This window comes from Aulonocara stuartgranti (genome assembly GCF_965226115.1).
Source record: "Aulonocara stuartgranti genome assembly, chromosome: 3".
Taxonomy (NCBI): Eukaryota; Metazoa; Chordata; class Actinopteri; order Cichliformes; family Cichlidae; genus Aulonocara; species Aulonocara stuartgranti.
In genome coordinates, this window is record NC_138941.1 from 18214731 (window position 1) to 18235205 (window position 20475).

General features: G+C 42.8%; 1 protein-coding gene across 1 annotated transcript; it reads right to left on the reverse strand.

Annotated features, from left to right (window-relative positions):
• Positions 1-1089: 1089 nt before the first annotated feature.
• senp3b (SUMO specific peptidase 3b) lies at positions 1090-20448 on the reverse strand. The gene is made up of 12 exons (XM_082524461.1): positions 20150-20448; positions 18676-18818; positions 16493-17167; positions 15988-16101; positions 13847-13958; positions 12312-12459; positions 11284-11331; positions 6982-7059; positions 3688-3825; positions 3497-3580; positions 3320-3370; positions 1090-2364 (listed from the first exon to the last, which is right to left on the reverse strand). Exons 2-12 carry the CDS (start codon positions 18761-18763, stop codon positions 2254-2256), a joined length of 1647 nt encoding a protein of 548 aa, XP_082380587.1. The 5' UTR covers positions 18764-18818; positions 20150-20448; the 3' UTR covers positions 1090-2253.
• Positions 20449-20475: the final 27 nt, after the last annotated feature.

The window sequence follows — 20475 nt, forward strand, 5'->3', positions numbered from 1 at the left end:
CTGTGAAAAGGTGTTGTGGCAGTGATCGAAGCGCCCATTACAGCAGGTATCAGTGTGAAAGGGTCTGCAACCATCCCCTCTGCAAAGAGCTGGCTGAATACCTGATACTGCAGGTTAATGAGGCACGCATTCACACCCCTCACCCACCACATCCTGGTAGTAGTCACTGCAAGGCCCCCTTTGTACTTTGTGGATGATGCAATCAATATGGGACTGAATGATATCCTATAATATCTAGATGCAGTTAGTTTAGCGACATGTTCAAGGCCGTCAGCTGTGCACCCCCAGCTTCCCCAGAGAAAGAGTCTGGTTTGGTGCAGCCACAGAGCACGGAAGCTCAAAGCAGACAGTTCAGAACTGGGATCACTATCACGAGGAACAAACCATAATGTGATGAAGAAATGACCCAAGAAGACCTCTAACTACTTTAACTTTTCATGAAACCCAAACATATTACCACAGTCACTGACAGAGACAGGAAAAAATTAAATGCAATGTAAATATAGTTCTTTGAGCCAACAGGTCATTTCAGTTCAATCTCCCACAAGCTGTTTGTGACTAGAAAGTTTGACTAGGACTAAATTACATCTGCAGAGCTTATGGGGTGTTCCCCGTTTGCAGGAAGAAACAGTGGTTCTGATGGAGACTGCATAGCTGTCTACATCTGCGTGCCGGTTAAACACACTCTTTCAAAATGCTAATGTCCACATTTTGGACACAGGTTTGAAAGAGGAGTGAACGACCCTCTTTGAACAGACATGGCGTCTCACACCGACAGCGTCTGCCATCTACGATACAGCTTTGAGATCCTTCCCAGACGCCTTAACACACATCCTGGGCCTTTTGACTTCAGTAAGTCACATGATGGGGGGCAATGGGTTCACCTGAAACCTTGGCTGAGTGTGACCCACCCCATTTTCACACCTTGGCTCATGTGATTATGTAGAGAATCAATAGGGGGTCAACGGCCCTCTTAGGGACAACAGGGCTTAAAATCTGGGACTGATTCTCAGACGAAACGTCTTGAAGAAACTGAACGTAGTCCTTCCATTACTATGATGTGGACGAGTGAAAACCTTCACACACACACACGTTTGCCACATATTTTTATTTTTAGCAGTCATAACGTATTGTAGAAGATATATAAAACAGCTCTCTTGCATCAGCTCCTTCTTGGAAAAAAAAAAAAGCAAAGCCAAAAACAACTATTCACAAGTTTTCTTTTGTTATAAAAAGAATAAGAGAGCACTGTATCTCCACTGTGGACATATGCCTGGTGTGTATTTGTGGTCCTCAACAAAATGGCTTTTATACTAACCAGAAAATCTAAACAAAAACAAAAAAAATAACAAGAAAAAAAACAAATCGTCTTTTTTCTTGATCTTTTATGAAACCCAAACATGTTACCACAATTACTGACAGAGATTGAAACACATTAAAAATTAAATGCATTGTAAATATACTTCTTTGAGCCATTTCAGTTCAATCGCTTTCAAGGTTTATGACTTGAAAGCGATCGAGGGGGAAAGTTTCTACTGTGTGGGCCAGCATGAGGCGGGACTCATGGATGCTGCAGAAATCCAACTTTCCCTGAGATTCACCAGAAAAAAGTTTTACCTGCCAACATAACCATGGATTCCCACTAAACTCCAGCTGAGCAGACCGCAGGAAACTGTTAAAAATATTGTACATGGAAGTTTCACACTGTAATACACTGGCAAACATTTTGTGCTGAACAGCTCGTCCACAACGGTGGCCATTGCATGGGGTACGTTTCATTTGCAAAGATGTCAAGTAATGACTGGCTGGATGGAAAAGTCACTGCAGCCCTCTAAACACAAACTCCACTGTGGGACTTCCCTTCATACCTCCTGGACGCAGGCTTTTCCGTACCTCAGTGCTCCCTCTCCAACCAGAAAACTAGTGGACTATCTTTACACGGATAACTAGCACATCCCCAAAATAAGACAGCTAGTCTTGGCCTCTCACAACCACAAAGAACTATGACAGATATTTAAATCAGTGTTTTTCAAACAAACCGAGGGAAGCAGAACCTGAAAAAATAAAGTCAAACAATGTTCGCATCTAGAAGAATTTCTCTGCATGGTGGAAGAGAAAAAGTTAGGTTTGTAATGTTTATTTTCCCCCAGTCACTTGCTCCCATTTTCCTCTTGTTTTAACACTGTCCCTCCATCCTGTTAGACTTCAGGGACGGAGCAGGTGTAGCTGGCCACAAACGATGGAAATGAAGGGTCACACCATAAGCTTGCAGTGACACAGTTCTTTGTACATCTGTCTTCTGAGGCGGGGCATGTCTTGCTGCCCAAAGTTGAACTGCTGCCCGAGTGCCAGACACTTGCAGTACTGCAGGATAGCAGATAAGGAAAGGTCAGGGTCAGATACTGAAACACATTTAAAACAATCTGATGTGTGGTAATTACCATCTATGCAGTAGGTACATGTTTCCCTCATAAATGCTATAAAGAAGTGGAACAGACTAATCCAAATTGTCTATGGCTAGCTCTCAACAACGAGAGTTCGTGTTTATATCAGGGCTGGGCGATATATCGAGTATATTTGATACGTACGATGGTTAAAATGGTTTTATCGTAACCATCGAGTGTAGGTTCCCGCACGCTGCAAATGCATCATCAATCCCCCCCTCCTAGCTGGAAAATGTTCTACCTGCCACACTGTGCTGAGCATGCGTGTTTATATGCTAGCAGATGGGAGAAATATGGTGACAGCGGGAGTTTCGGACTCGCTGTCGTCTGGATTTCACGAGAAGGTTGTCGAACAACATGAATAAACTCTGCATGTCAACATCTCCCCACACACCAAAGGAAACGTTAAATACACCAGCTGTGATTAGAGCTACGACGGCCTCTGTTGAAGGAAACCGTTCACGTTATTGTTTATCGTTCCTGAAGCATATTTGTGGCCTTCTTTTGCTGCTGGTTCAGATCGTTTTGGTTGGAGAGTGACGAAACCTTTGATGTTAGACAATGTGACGTTTGCTGGGTTACGTGAAGCTGAGTGTGGCTTTGTTGTTTGTGTTTAGGCACATAACCTTTTTAATTGTTGTGTTGGCCGTTTGGTGTTTGCAGAAATGGTTTCTATGAGCTTGTGGCTGAGACTTGAAAGTTTCTGTGGATACCACACACGTTGATATTTACATAAAAAACCCGACCTCACTGAGGCTCACACTGCAGCCCACCCCCTTTGCTGCTCAAGACATATCGCGATATAGCCAAACAATATGGCAATATTAGAGTTTCCTCATATCACCCAGCCCTCATGCACACTGTAGAAAACTCACCTGTAACACAAAAGCCCCACAGTCACTGTCATTGTTCTGGCGGCCCACATTCTGCAACATTACAAATACATTAGCATTAGCAATGGTACCATTTCAACTAAAGTCTACTTCTCGTTTGATTTTTACTCAAAGTCTCACCAGAGCTTTGGTAAGTGTTATAAAGAAAAGTCGTGTTACCATTTTGAAAAAGCCGGTCCATCCTGTCAGGAAGTCTTGCTGGTCTTTTTTGATGGCTTCAGCTTGCAGGTATTTGTAAATGTGCTGGAATCAAAATGAACACATTCAAAGAGACTGAGCAATTTCCAAAAACAGGGATTCTGACTTTGAGCAGTAGATTCATGGATACACTATAGGTGTTACATCCCTACCTTTGGGCAACGCCTGTTCAAAGTCCTCTGAGAGTCAAAGTAGGTGATGGCTCGACGAGGAATGTCAACACTGACCAGCGACCAGTGGACCTCAAGATGGATGGGGATCAACAACAGATCCTTCTGAAAGATGTCGACCTGATAAATGAACAGAAATAAACGAGAGTTTGAGAGACGTAACAAAAATCTTGGTTAAGCTGTCGGTTTTCAATTATACGATGCCCCCACCCTGTAACACTAAGCCAGCAGTGCTCCTAATGTGGTCTGAAGCAATGTAACCAACACACAGATGGAAAAGCTTGTAAAGTGGTGTATGCGGCTGCTAGCCAAGAGCTAATTCAGTTATGAACCAAACAAAGCCAGACGCTAACAATGTGAGAAGTATGTTCTTCCTATTAAGACAAGCAGATGAGTAAGGCTGTCATCACATCATCGCTTTCAGTTCTATAAAAACCCGTCACAACATTTTTCCATGGGATTTTACAGGTACTGCAGATAAACCACATGCAAGTATTTCATTGCTTTGGTGTATATTTGTTACACGTTTCAGACCAAACTAATTTTACTCACATTTATCCAAAAACACCTTGATGATCAAAGATAGTTTTACACAGAATATTCTCAAAAAACTAACAGCATTGAATATGATAATATATGGTAACATGTGATATTAAACAATGATATATTAATATAACAAGACGAGGACGGAGTAATGTCCATGGCTGCTCTGCTGCTTCAGGACCTGGACGACTGCAATTGATTCAACCATGAACTCTGACCATGTCCAGCCATCAGGTCACTCAGTAAGCTTAACCACAGGTGGGCAATGCAGCAGGACTGAATATTGTCTAATATTTCATTATGTTTGATTATCTTAAAATGTGTGAACAAGACAAACGTGCAGGAAACTAAGAAATGAGGAACGGGGCATATCCTTGCTCAACAATGCTGGATGATCAGGGTCGAACAGAAACGGAGGCACACACGTTATCTCAACAAAAAACTTTAAAGTAAAACTTTAATCTCCAGACACTCGTGGGATCTTTTTAGTCATCAGATCGTAAGGTTGCATGATGATGATGTGCCTTCTATGTGTATAATATTAGGATGATTTAGAAACCAAAACTATTTTATATTTACAAATGAGCTGGAACTGTGGATAAACAATTACAATTTAAATGTTAAAAAAATATTCTGTTTAAACCTTTGAAAAAATAAATTGTAATTGTGCTGTTTATATTATTCCTCTCATGAAAACTGGGACGGGCTTTCAAATCTTAACTTGGAGAAGCAGCTAACTAAACGTATAAAGTTGACTGTTTTTTATTCAAGCACTAAAAGAGCGAGTCAGGACGGCTCCTTTCAGGGGTTTGTAACAAGCTGTAACAGTAATCATGTAAAGACAACATGCTTATCTGAAACTATACAGGAGACAGTTTAAGTTCATTTTGTAACAAAGAACCTTTGAAGTTTGAAAGAACTGGACTCAGTTTCAGATGAACTCTCCGTGCTCTGCTTGCTGCAGAGCTCTTATGTTTGAAATACAAACTAGACTTTTGTCTTAACCAAAGTTAGTCTGACGCCTTGTTTTTGACTAAAGATCCCAGAGAAGATCAAAATGGTCCATTGGTAGTGTCAGTAGATACCAAATAAAAAAGCTGAACCACAGTGGTTTTTGGACAAACAGCTGATTTCCATCTAAAGCCAAAGCACAGAGCAGACACAACTGTGCGTACAGCTCAGGCTTTGTTATGTTTGAATGAAAAGAGCACATAAACAGTCAGATCTAAAAAAAAAAAAACTAAGACATAAAAATATATGTTCATTTTCATTTTGATGTCACAACGTTCTTTGAAAGTTCAAACTGAAGCAAACTGACATTTACAGCACTGAGCCATCAGAAAATGGTCAACGGTCAGAAATGTACTGAAACATGCAAACACACATGGAAATCTAAGGCAAAAATACATTTGGTGAGACCAGCCTGAACTCTCAGGTTCAGTAAAAACTTTCTAGCTTGAATAAAGATCAGTCCAAAGGTCTTCTTTGTTCCCTTTGTTCCCTTGAGAAGGGAACAAAGGGAACAAAGGGAGGAATCTTGAGGATTCCAGTTTCAACATCTCTGAGGTCCAAACCCTGAGTGGGTCATTCTACGACTGACCAGGTTTCATTGTTTTTCTATCCAGGTCTTTGCTGCATTACCTGTGTGTTTGACATCGCTGCTGTAAAATAAAGCAGTCAGATGCTTTCCAGCTGGAACTGAAGGGTGGCGCAAAATCTCAGTTTGTTCTGCATTCAGTATTACTTCAGGTTTAAGAAGATCCTGAGCTGGCTGACATGCAGTCTCTGTTGTACAGACGAGACCGTTACTGCACCTGTTCATCTACAATCTGAAGCTAAAATCTCACATTTGGACGCATCACTCCATCAGACTGGTTGCCACCAATTTTTAGTGTAGTTGTTGAGTTGTCTGGCACTCCTCAGCTTGTTGTCAGTTTACCCTGCTTCTTTAGATATTTAAGACAGCTACTACTACTTTTGTCCTCCACTTGTCCAGTTTCTTGACTGCATACAATGCCAACATCTGCAGGAGTTTACAGGAAAAAGCTCTTTTTGTCACCGTGTTGGTCACAGAACTACACGGCAGTGTTCAAACAAAAGAAATCTGAACCAATTATGTGTTTCGAAACTGTGACAATGTTTCATCCCCCAGAAAAAAAACTACTGCTCAACACCACTCGGGTCTTTCTCCTTGGAAGCAAAGACTTCAAGAAATGGGCGGCTGGCTCAAGACCTTTGTGGAGTTAGTAAAGTGAGAAGACTAATCTGTGTAGTTTTAAAAGCAGAGGGTTTTCCCCACTCTTACTCCAGATGTGTAAGAAAACCCCACGGACAGTGAGGCTTTAACCTAGACCAGTGCAGATCATACAATCATGCATCACACACAGAGTCGTATAGAGATTCTTTGACTCTGATATTATGTACCGACTTAATGAAAAACTCAAACTCTTCTAAGCAGATGAAACACGGTTTCCACTCGTGTGCAGCCTGTCATGACGTTTGAAATGTGCTACTGATGTTCAGAAAGTTCTTAGTTGCAACTGTCTGCATGAGAGGTCTGAATTATTTAGACCACCTTCATAAATTTGTGTTACATTGTAATTTAAAGACAAGACTGAATGTCTTTTATCATCCAGCTCTAACGACACTCCTCATTGTATCAATATGCAGGAATAAAACAAAGTGTTAATATGCTGCTAAACTACTCCGAGTATGTTGGCCACATTCACTTACATTTTTTGTCCACCGTTTGACTCCTTCGTAGCCTTTTGTCCTTAGCTTATCGTAAAAGAAGCTGTTGAAAAAATGGACCTGAAAAAGAAAAAAAATGATTTTGATTGATGACAGTAAACATGTAGTAATGGGATTACACAGACCATTACTACGGGAGCAGCAAGGCTCCAGTCATCGCAGCCAGAGACAGGACTCGGCACAGTCCAACGTTTTATTTTTTATTTTTTTTACCATCATAACATGACAGCAAAAGGAAAAAAGCTCCTTAATCCATAATTGGCAGCTCGTTATACCCGTCTGCTGATAGCCACACATCCTGCCAGGCGTGTTTCCACACTTTATAAAAAGAACATCAATTAGCATTCAGACAAACTCTGTGAGGCCCAGGTGGACGAGAACAACAGATAAGACTGGTTTTGGTTTTTCCAGCTGGGGTGGACAAGGCTGAGCATCAGGCCTTCAAACCTCGGCCTGTGCTTCGAGGTTTCCGATGGTTAGAACGACTCAGGGGTGTTGAACCCCGACTATTATGACAAGTTACTCTAAACATGTTACAAATTATCTCCACTACATAAAGACATACTTGAGAAAAACTAAAAAAAATTTGTTATTCATTAAATCTTTGTTGGTTGAAACTATCTTGGAGCCGTGGGAGCAGCCATGTTTTTTCGCACACAATGCATTCTGGGACGATGACGTGTATTGGTTGTCGGTAGTATAGGTGCTTTCGTTCAGCTAACCTGTTTTGTTTTTTAAAGTGTAGCAACCGTATTAATTAACTTGCCTATTACCTGGTTACGACTTGGTAGACCAGCACTATGCGGTCTTTGAGTCTGATGTCATTAGCCATGTCTGGGCCCAAACTCAGCTGCAAAAGTCAAATGATCACTGCGGCATTACTGAGAGTTAAAAAACTGTCTAAAGTTGTTCATCTGTAATAAAATGATCAGTGTGGCTGCTCTGCCAGGTGTATCAATTAAGTTTAATATCCAGGCATCCATGAAAACTGAATTTATGACATTTAACTGAATTAGGAGTTAGCAGGAAGTTAGCTCACTAGTTTCCATCTAAATATAATATACAGTGGAACCCCGAATTATGAAATTAATTCGTTCCAGAGGGTCTTTCGTAAGTCAAATTTTCCTAAGTCGAAGCACCTTTTTCCATCGCCTTTTGAGTGAGGCGATGCTGGCTGAAGACGAAGTTCTTGGTGGAGGAGGTTGAAGAAAGCATACGCATGCATGCATACATACGTACATGTACATAACATTATGGAATTTAATTTAATTTTTTAAAATTTTCTATATTATCCATTTCGTTACGCGGGCACTTTGCCGTACCACGGGCAGAAATATTGCCGTTAAGTGCCTTCGTAACTTGAATTTTTCGTTAAATGGGGTCTTTGTAAGCCGGGGTTCCACTGTACCTGTACCACTGTGTTCTGACTGAGAGATTTATTATCAAATTCAAACGTACAGCTCTGCTATCTCCTCCAACATAAATGAAGACTAAACAGCAGTGACGTTTGTAGGGTTACTGAAGTTGGGCTAGCTGGTATATAATGATGTGCTACGTGAACGCTATGTTAGCATAACATAAACAGTAAAGCTGGAGGATGAACGCTAACAAACTGAGGACTTTTTTCCCACTTGATAAAAGTTCATATGAGAGTTCCCAATGGTTAGGGACGAATGTAATCGCATGGCAGGATGCTGTAAACGGACCAAACTTCAGTCAGGACTGAGATAAGCCATCCACAATACCAGGTTAGTCATTAATATACTGCTGCTACATGGGCTGGGCTGCAGTTACATCGTAAGGGTTTAAAATCTGAGCTTTAAAATGATTGGCGGTAATAAAAACCGTGAGAAGCCGACAGTGATCACTGACTGTTTTTAGGGGCTTGTTGAGTTTAAATCGAACAAGATACAAAACATTAAAACATGTTAAAAACACAACAGTCTTATTAAAGGCAGACTACTTTGGGCCCGGAAGCAGGATTCATCACGTTATCACTTAAAGACCGGATACCGGTCATGGAGGCTAACAAGGGCTGCCCAAAGAACATCTGGATTAAGACGAACGCTCTGAGACGCCGTTGCCATTGGCAAGCAGTAGCCGCATAGACACCAGTAGTTTTCCCTCACTCTCTCGTCATCGTTTGACGGATTGTTTTCATCTTCATCTAAACTAAGTGCTGGTTGACTGTTTTCGGTTTGCTCTGGTTCAAACTGGAAAGGTTGAACAGAAGTGATTTCCAGTGCGCTGCTAACTGTGAACTGGATGCGGTGCAACCGTGTGACGTCACTACCCAGAGTGCATTGAGAAGTAAATAACAATGGCGACCTACTGGTAAATCGGTTTTATATAAAATGTGCTTAGAAGGAAAACATTTAGTATATTTTAATACCACATGTGTTATTGAAAGCACAGTACACATTTTAGCGCAAACATGTCTTAATAACCGGGGTTCCCTTTAAACTAACATAATCATCCTGCTGTAACCAGGTAAATCCATTTGTTTATTAATTAATGTACTAACAGGGACTTAGAAGAGAGGGACGCAATGTTTAAAGTTTAACATTTAACTGTTTTACTCTTTGGTGCTGTTGAGGACACGATATTGTTCTTTCTTGGTTATTTGTATTTAAATCATTTGCTCAAGTTTGGTTTGTTTTTGTCTGGCAGCAGAACGATTAGACACAAGAAGGTGTTGGTGGTGTACCGGGGGCTTCTGTTTAGAACTATGCTTCCTCATCCCCGTCACCCAGCCATCTTTTTATTCTCAGGTCAATCTGCCAGGGGAGAGCTAACGGAGCCTACGCTACCTTTGACTGCACCGGCTACAGCGGCCTGGCTAGTTACGGGTTTTTCCAATCAGTGATCCTGGCCTCCACAAACGGGCTACATTTATTACATGTATTTCTTATTCATTAACATCTGACCTAATGAGCAGGAAAGTGCAGGAGGAACAGGTCAAGAGGCCACACTGCTAACAAGTCGGCTATGAGCTAAGCTAGTGAATCGCTGAAGACACAGTGAGTGAAAACTGAAAATAACTAGTGTGTGAATCAGAGAGTGCTCTGGACAAACCACGTGAAGATTACACTCTGAAATAAGACGTTATCTGTAAGTTTCCAATTAAATCGACTACACAGATAAGCTACACAAAAACAACAGTGTATGTTTGAAAAGGAACAGAGAGTGATACAGTACAGACAGCAAACATCAAGTGATGAGGAATAGTCAGGCCCCATCTTATCTTAATGACCTTGTAGTACCATATCACCCTATTAGAGCACTTCGCTCTCGCTCTGCAGGCCTACTTGTTGTTCCTAGAGTATTTAAAAGTAGAATGGGAGGCAGAGCCTTCAGTTTTCAGGCCCCTCTTCTGTGGAACCAGCTTCCAGTTTGGATTCAGGAGACAGACACTATCTCTACTTTTAAGATTAGACTTCAAACCTTCCTTTTTGCTAAAGCATATAGTTAGGGCTGGACCAGGTGACCCTGAATCCTCCCTTAGTTATGCTGCAGTAGGTGTAGGCTGCTGGGGGACTCCATTGATGCACTGGGTGTTTCTTCTTCACTAACTGTGTGTTAGTAGACCTCTCTGCACTGAATCGTTAGTTACTGTTAATCTCTTCCACAGCTTGTCTTCGTCCCGTCTTCCTCCATCACCCCAACAGATCCCGTTAGATGGCCCCGCCCCTCCCTGAGCCTGGTTCTGCCGGAGGTTTCTTCCTGTTAAAAGGGAGTTTTTCCTTCCCACTGTCACCACAGCGCTTGCTCATAGGGGGTCATGTGATTGTTGGCTTTTCTGTTTTCTTTGCACTATTGTAGGATCTCCAACCTGATAATATAAAGCGGTTTGAGGCAACTGTGTTGATTTGGTGCTCTATAATTAACACTGAATTGAACTACACCAATTCAAATAATCAATAGTTTCTGCTCTAAATATATTATTATTATTATTCAGTTATTAGACCCTCCACAAAAATATTTACCATAATAACAATGAAAAACGAAGGAACATATCACAGCTGTAAGATCTTTGTATACTCAGTTTATATATTCTGAGTGGCTGTTTTCATTATGATACATCAAGTATTTGATGTAGTTGATCTTGTGCACTGATGTATCGAGTGAAGCATGGTTTCAGTGTGTTCAGCACAGAAGGGTCAAACAAGGCTGAAGAATCTCAGAAGATGTTACATATGGCTTTTGCAACGACACAATAATAACTGTGGGTAGGTAAACCATCCACAGCACAAGCTGCAACAGTTTCGTTTGCAGCTTCCTCACCTTCTTTGGCACAGAGTCCATGACCAGCTCACCGTACATGTTCATCACCTGAATAACACAAAAACAATGTAAGAATTAAAGTGCAAAGAGAAATGTTCTCAGGCAGCAACACTTTTGATACAATTCTCTTTACTTTTAAGGCCCGAGTGTGAAACCAAGCAGCCGTTTTCATAAACACAGTCTGATTTTAAAGCCTCGCTGAGGGCCTAAACTTTGCACACGCATCTGCTCTGGTGAAAACGTACATATTTTATGGGTCTGGCATGTGGACAGTACAAAATGATTCTGCATACATGGTTCCACCTGTGTGGGTGAAATTTGGTACACGTGTGCAACTTTCCAAGATCAGTTCAGAGAAGCTTTGAGACAAACCCAACAGGAAGTCTGCCGTTTGTCATTTCCAGATATTACACTTTGTGGTTGACAAGGAATGTTGAAACTTTGGTTTGGAAAGTCTTCAGTAGTTTGTTTTACAGTTTGCCTCAAAGTTACGACAGGAAGCACAAACCTGCATATTTGACGTGATCGTTGAGGAGTTTGATTTAAATATGATTACAGGAAATGGCTCAACTGCACCACTCCACCTCCAGCCAACTGAAATTTTCAATTCAGTTCAGTTTAACTTCGATAGCCCCAAAGCACAACAGCAGTCGCTTCATGGCACTTTATTCTGGAAGGTAAAGACTCTACAATAAACCAAAGAGTGAGTGTCCTGTCATCACTGCTCACAGCTTTAATTTGTTTTGCTTTTCTTGATGATGAAACATTGGATGTTGTAACATCTGGACTTTGGAGAACGAGAACATATACTGACGTACCTAACTCAGCCGATGCCATGCACCTGCATCATTTACAGCACGTACAAGTTACGAAGTATTAACAGCAGTATCTCTAAAATGTGCCACCGCAGGAACAACACAGGTGTACTGAATCACATTTTAATGACTCCCTTTGGACTTAGGTGCACTAATGCCTAAGATTAAGTCAAAATTCCCCCCAAAAGCCCCAGTTAGAGTGTACTAGCATACCTGGTCATTGAGCCAGTTCTGTCCATACAGAGTGCCCAGGTCGTCCATGGTCAGAACATGCCGCTTGTAGTTGACTCTGAAGGTTTTAGCTACAACAGATCCTGATGAGCGGTGGAAGGAGTGTATTAGATGTTGGACCACTGCTTTTCTAAGGAAGAACGAATCAAAATCAGATGTACAGTTAGCTCCATGTATTCAGACATCGCTAATGAAAGCTTTCACTACACAGCCCAAATCAAAGGATCGCTACAGCAAGTGAAAGAGGACACCTTTGCTGCAAAAACAAAACAACTGCAGTTACATAGTGATTCTGTGAACATTAAGTTGTGAGTTGTGAAAACAAAGCTTAACGTCTCATTCACCCAAACATTCATGCAAGCATGTTTCTGTACATCTAAGAGCTTTTATCCATCTCCACACGCCGCTGAATGTCTCACGAGCAACTCAAGATTCTGCAGCTTCCCCAAGGATACTGAAGCATGCAGCCTGGAAAAGCTAATGGATAAAGAAAACACCAATTTTCCGATGAGTAGATGACCTGCTCTACGTTCACAGCCACACTAACCCCGGTTCTCTGAAAACCAAGTGAGCTATGAAGTATGCCATCCTGGTGTGACCAATCACGGGAGCTCCGCTTCCACCACATCAAGAAGATGGTTCAAGCACACAGGGTCCCCAGACCCCCTCTATAGGAGCCCCTGGCTCCACACCAGGCAAGTGTTTCTTTGATGTGACCATGAAGTCCGGCAGCATGGTGAGATACCGGCTTTGGTTTTCAGAGAACTGGGGTTGCTCGTGTAACCAAACAGTGTGTATCTCACTACAGGAGACTGCATGCTCCAGAGACTATAACATCTCGACCGAGGACACGCCCGAGCTCGGTACGGAGCTAACAGCATGCTAAGCATCAAGAGTCCAGTGAGTGCACAGTCACATCAAGGCCAAAAACAAAACCCTAACACATGTGTGGGGATGCAACACCCTTAAAAAGAGAGCCCCTAAAGGGTCCACCTTCCTCTGGTGGACTTAGCAGGTCCACAGCAGAACTACCTCACTGTGGTTGGAGGGAAAGTTTCCACAGGAAGTATTGCTACATAAAATTCACTCATCCCCACACACTCCACAGGCTCAAAACTCAGCCCTGAAACTCTGACACTGCGGCTAAGTCCCAGGAGGGAACAACCTGTTTAACAGCAGGCGTCAGGCGGTGGGGCCCCTTATCAACTGCTTCATTCCCAAATGCAACATGGATGAAATTGGAGCTAAACACACTTCAATAGTGGGAAATGCTCCCAAGTTATCCAGAAAATCCTGAAGGAGCAAAACACATTTGATTACGAGACGCACACATGTCTCAAATATGCATCAGTAAGTGATGGTGTTGAAGCTCTACGTGGTCTCAACCGCCCTCAGAGTAGTGCTGCAGATTACAGCGTAGATATGGACACCAGCTTAACCTTTACTGCACAGAAGGATGAGAGAAGGATGGTAACAACACAGAACACTGTTAACACAACAGTATCACTACGTCTCACCTGTGTGGGTGTGAGAAGTTTTCATTGAAGATGTCCTGAAGTTTCTCCACAACATCATCCACGTGGATGGGGATCAAACTGCCGTACTGCCGTAGCGACTCTTCCAGAATACCTCGAGACAGATGACAGCCACATGAATGAGGGCTGCGCCACACACAGGTATAATACAGGTAACATCATACAACATGTCCAGCTGAGATACATGCATTTACATTTGCGAGCACCAACAATGAGCAAACCCGAGCAGTGAGTTTCATACTGGCTGATGTTCAACAACAGAGGACGTCCAGCACAAACTGAAACACACTCTGTGCTCCTCCATGAAGAGCACAAGGCTGTGACGCAGCAGGGTTACAAACCTGTGAGACTGTACAAGCTCTGGCTCACGTGCTGCTAACGTTCACATGTTCCGCCTCCATCACACATGATGTTAACCATACAAACGGTCTCCCTGCTACCCTCTGGATAAATAACAGTGTGCAGCTGCAGCACTGTGGAAACGCCACATTATTCATGTTCAGTGTTTAGTGCAGTCGAGCTATAGTCTATATTCAACTCATATTCTTTGTGTCAATACTTCACTTTAACTCTTAGCTGTCACCATGTAAATGCCAGCGTTTCACCCACATTTCAAACTATCTGGGAGCAGCGAGTGACAACGTTAAGCCCCACAGCTCCCAGTTTTTAAACAAAAAGCACCAGTGAAGATGATGCTGCCATAGTTTAATGTCCACACACACTAAACAGAAGTGTCAGTCTTCCACAAAAGCACAGCAACTCGTTAGTTTTGTACTTCATTTAGATTTCATATAAACCACATTCATGAAAACGATACCGCTAAGCTGAAAACAGTTTATTTGAGAACATGAACACAAAGGTTTCATTTGTTTTTTGACAGATGTCAAACTTTAAATGAAAAACATTTGTAAGATGAAACCAACGAGCAGTTCATGTTGAGACGTCTTTTCCTCTTATCACGGCTCATTAATGACATCCAAATATTTCTTGGCCAATGATGGAAATCAGTGGAATACTCGATTACTAGGATAATCTGACCCACCTGCCACAGAGGCAACAATAGGGAACGAGTGGGTACAAAGACACAGCTCTGCTTTACACGGGTCCAGAAAGACTTTACAGAACCAGGTTGGACCGACACGGCACTGCTGACACAGTTACACACGAGACATACAAGGCCACAGACACAGCATGAACTGTTACTGATGCATCACACATGTGTGAGCATGTGTTACAGTACACTCTGTAACATGAACACTGTAGGACCTCACATTGATGCTGACATGAGAAGCAGCGCACACTGAAACACAACAGGGAGGTACACAAGGACGGACATGAACCAGGACGTCACCCAGTCACAATGAAGGGACGCACTACAGGAAACACGTGTCAGTCTAAAAGCAGTTTAGAGACTCACAGCTAAAGACAAACTCTAGACCCAACAAAGACAGCGGACACCTCAGACCCTGGACGTAAAGTCCGGATCGCTGCAGTCAAAGCAGCTGTTACGTGAGGTTTACAGCTGAGGATAACAGGACATTATGGAGGAGCAACAAGTGTGTGGACTGATTGGTGCCTCCATATATATATGAGATAAAAGCAATGACAGCTGGATGAATCTCGAGTTATGGGGTCCCGGGCTGCCGTGTAGAGTGTCCCCCCGACTCAGACATGTGACGTAAGGAACATGAAAACAGTTATGTGGAAACAGCCTTCCTCACTATCAGTACGACACATTCAGCATCTGCAGCTCAGACTGTTCAGTAAGGATACGTGTTTAACTCCAAGACTGATTCAAGTCTTTGGGTATTAAGACAGAGCAGACGTCATGTTTGATGCGAGCTGGCAATCACCGCTGCTGCCCGTCAGCCTCCTGCTAGACACACCGATGTTTTTCATTTTCAAAGCCTACGTCGCCTCATTCACAAGCTCTCACATTCAGAAAACCTGACCTCTTCAGCTCGCTGATATTCAAACTCGTCCAAGACTTGATGCCCATGCTGTAGAAGTTTGAAGCGCCTACGTCGCCTCGTTCTCACATTCACGACCTTGAGCGTCCGTGCTGCCCACGCTGGTACTGCACAAACATTTAAGGCAAGGCTAGAAGTATTTGTGATACATACCATTCACACAACTTGTGTGTTCTTCAGTAAGAGCCAGCTCTGCCGGCCTGACCTCTGCCTCCAGGGTCACTCGGTCCTCCTGCTTTCTTGAGGAGGAGCCGTTTATTTGCTGATCTGCCAAAGGAAAGAAATCATATTTGTTATGGAATCTGCAGACTCAGGCATTTTTATCAAATTCCAAAAATAACAGTTAAATCAATTTGGGTCAAAGGTAACTTAACTGCAACTTTTAACAGTAACAGGGAGGCTAAACTAAACTCTACTAAGCATGACGCTGCAGCGTATCACAGCTGGTGTCACTGCAGGTTATGGAAATGTATTATTATTCCCACTTATTCAAATGCCTCGTGGGGATTTTTTCACAAAAGCAGTAAAACTGGCGACTGAAGCAGACTGAAAACATCTGTTACTTTTGTTATGGTACTCTGATTGTTGCCACTGACAAAACATATCATTTTAAATGCCTGCTATTCCCATTACTTAGCATTCCCACACGAATACGTACCTCTGTCAGACTCTGTGTGCCCGTCATCACTGCCGTCATACTCCTCGTGCCCGTACGGGGGGCCCTCATACCGTTTCAGTCTCCTCTGTTCTCTTTGAGTGTTCCTTTGCCCTTTGTGGCTGCACCTGGGTCTTACGGAGCACATCCACCGGGCCTGCTGGCGCCAGCTCTTCCAGTGCTGAGAGAGCCGAAATCCAAGACCTCCACGGCATCGCAAGCGCCCGAGTCTTCTCAGAGCCCTGTACTTGCTTAGGCGGGACCTAAACAAGTCTCCCGCTTCAGCCTGGCTTAGTGCGTGAGCTACGGGGGCCTCGCCGATCTCTTCAGCCTTCTGTTCTGGTCTCTGATGATCGTGCTGCTGTGAATGAAGGTGCTCGGAAGACTGGGAAGAAAAATCTGAGATTCCCCACTCCTCCACCTCCTGGTCTCCATCCTCTTCAACATCTTCATCCTCGTTGTTTTCCAAACTCTTGCTGTCAAACTTACCCATGTCTTCACCATCAAAGTTGTTAACTTCATCGTCACCTACAGCTTCAGTCCCACCTATGCCATCTTCCTCATCCACTACATATTCACCCGTCCACACCTTTTCTTTATGTTCCAGTCTCAGGTGCATGGGGGTGGATACACTGTGATCTGACACTGGGACTATGAGGCGGTCCGCTGGAATCCCACCTATGAAACAAACAGCAGTGATTATCGACCAATCAGGCATCACGACAGCCCAAAAGTACTGCTGCAGCTCATTACAACAGGTAACAATGTATCTATGAGCTCTTCCTACACAATATAAACAAGGCACACTTATCTGTACTTATCTGTATCACATTACTTAGCAACCACCTACCAACAGGCCAAACTATCCCATTTGTAGTGAGCATGGACCTCTGACACATTAAAAAAAAGCATCGTATCGTCTTCATTTCACTAAAAAATAACATCTACCCCACAGTGCTGTCCAAAGGCCTTGAGTCACCCCCTCAGGCTTACTTTGAATATTTGAACACAGCCTTAAGTAACAGCTCTAGCTGCTGCTTCAGTTTTCCTTGGGACATCATTAATTTTTTATTTTTGGAGGTTTGGTTTTTGGCCTCATTTCACTCAGTGACGTTGGGGATCTTGTCAAAATCGAAATCTGGAAAAGTATGTCCAAATTTGGGTCGACCCTGCAAAACCACGAGGAAACGTTCTGCCTGGGAACACATTCAATCATTCGTCTGTGTGTTTAGTATCGGTTAATCCGACATCCTTTGTATCCTGGCAAAGAGAGACTACCAGAGTCTGATTAGTGTTTGTTGTATGATCACCAAAAAGAGCTTAAAGACACTATAGAAAAGCAGCAGTTATAATAAGATGAGAGCATGTGTGCATACATTCAGTCCGTGTTTATTAAGGTATCGATGTGTGCTGTGATCACTCCATCCTCGATGAAATGAATGAAATATCCTGGTGGGAAACCTAAGCTGCATGCTGGTTTCACACACCACCCACATCCACGTTTTAGATACCAAGTAGATCGGGGGTGGGGAACTCCAGGCCTCAGGTCCTGCAGGTTTTAGACCTCACACTGGGTCAACACACCTGAATCAAACGAGTTCATTCACAGGCCTCTGGAGAACTTCAAGACATGTTGAGGAGGTCATTTAAATCAGCTGACACATCTAAACCTGCAGGACACAGGCCCTCGAGGCCTGGAGTTCCCCACCCCTGATGAAGACTTTGAAATCAAAGACTTTCTGGGGCCCCTGAGGGCCACAGCTCACTGCTGGACTTCACTGGTTACTAGATCGATTTTTTTTTAAATGGCATAAAAAGCAAGTTCTTAAAACATACATGAGACACAATAAAGAAAAAGGAAAACAAATTGAGGCAAGTTTTATAAACCTACACCACACTGTTGTTGAATATTCACTCATTTATCACCGACATTTAACTTCAGGGGCACAGAGAGGATGAGAAAGTCAGTGCAGGGACTCCAGCAACACGTCATCAGGGTGATGATGACCCTGATGAGTTGTTCCTCTTTACTTTTAAGTGTTGTGTGTTGTGACATTTCATTTCAAAAATGGAAGTGACCTCGTGTCCATCAACCTCTTAGGGTTTCCACAGATGCCTGACCCAGTGGTCTGAACGTCCACCCTACTGGGGGGTAAATATTTTACACACAAACAGTGAGTGCTAACCTCCTCCTGTGTCGTTCTGCCCCACAGCGGTCAGACCCAGGTCTCTCTGCCAGCGGTTCTGGGCTAGGCTACCACCACTGTCTCGCATTATCCAAGAAAAACCCACAACCTGCGCCAGCTCGTCACCTACAAACAAACACAGTCTGCAACGGTGGGAGAGAATACAGTCAGTTCATGAAGTCCACAGTGGACATCAGAATAACACAGTAGCTGCTTCTGTCTGTTTGGATTTTTAAGTGACAAAAAGAAAACTCTATGAATCACTTTGCTTCATAGAGATGCAGTGTTATATACCAAAATGTAAAGATGAAAGTACACATTTCCATGCAGATTATTCTAGTTTGTAAATTACAACGATATGCAGTTGAGTGTTTTCACAGCATTTATACATGAGTTGATCTGATTCAGCATAGATCCAACACTGAGACAGTGCTCCATAGGCAGTACAGGACACTCAGGACCCTGGGATAGCCTGGGATATTGTATTTTGTAGGGGAGTCTCTAACACTTTAGGGCTACCGTGGACCCGCCATGTCTTACAATAAAATAAGAACTGGGTGGTTACAAAACATATTCATAAGTAGCCTATAAAAGACAACTTCACACGAATGAAAGCCTATGGTTCAATAAAAAGTAGAAGTATTAGTAAATTTCATTAATTTGACATGGCAGCGCTTTTCTAATCTTACTGAACACTTGGAATGTAAACAAGCCGTTACATAGTCTTGACTTGTTGTTACGAAGTACTGAAGCTAATTTTGGCACAATTATTACAAAACAACTACTAGGAATATAAAGGCAGTAATAATGACCTAAAACCCCCACGCCGTAATTTTACAACTAACGCGTGGGACCGTTTCAGTGGGCAGCCACAGGCTTTGCTACACAGACAGAATACACGTCCCGGTGCCTCCACGCTGCTTCACTTATCCTGCTCACTGATGTTAGTCCTGCAGTTTGTCTTGCTAGCTTCACTCCGACCACTGTGTGATGACAGCGGCATTGACAAAAAGCGACAGGAACTACACGTAGTTATGGACTTAACTGTTTACGTGCAGGATTAAAAAAATAAATTACTAAATAAATCCTCTTCTCAATAAAACTCTTCCATTATGAACACTTCTGCAGGAAATAGTCTACACCAATGCTATCTCGTGAATGCTAATAGCTAGCTTACCGTTGTTTCATCAAATTAGACTGAATAAAGCTCACACCAACTGCAAACTCCTTTTTATTATAATATATCATGACTATTGACAACCAAAGCATCAACACGAACATAAGGAATAAGGTGAAGTTATTCAAATTTGCCGAGTTCTTTAATTATCTGTTGAGTGTGCGGGCTAACCTTTGAGCTATAACCATGTTGTCCTCAGCTAGCTAAGCGGACTGTAGGCAGATACCATGCTAGCAGAAAAATAAACCGCCCAGTGTGTGTTTGTTTCCTAGCTAAATGTTGCCACTGCATGCTTACCCTTGATCTGTAGGGGTGTAGAAATCTCTATCCGCGTTCTTCTGACAGAATGTGAGCGTATTCTGTGTGCACAACACTGACCCAAAACAAACGCTAATTGATGTTGAATCTCATTCAATGAAGTCAAGTGTGGGGTAGCTGTTTCCACACTCTCCCTCCGCTTCCTCTCTTCTTCTTGTGTTTGAAGACGATTGGCCATTAGCTGTTAGGCACTATACCGCCCCCACGTGGTATGGTGTGGTATAGCGGTTGGAAAGACTCAAACTCGGACTTCAACGTTTACCGGTTTCCTGCTTGTTTTGCCACTTTTGGTCTGCTCCCAGGGG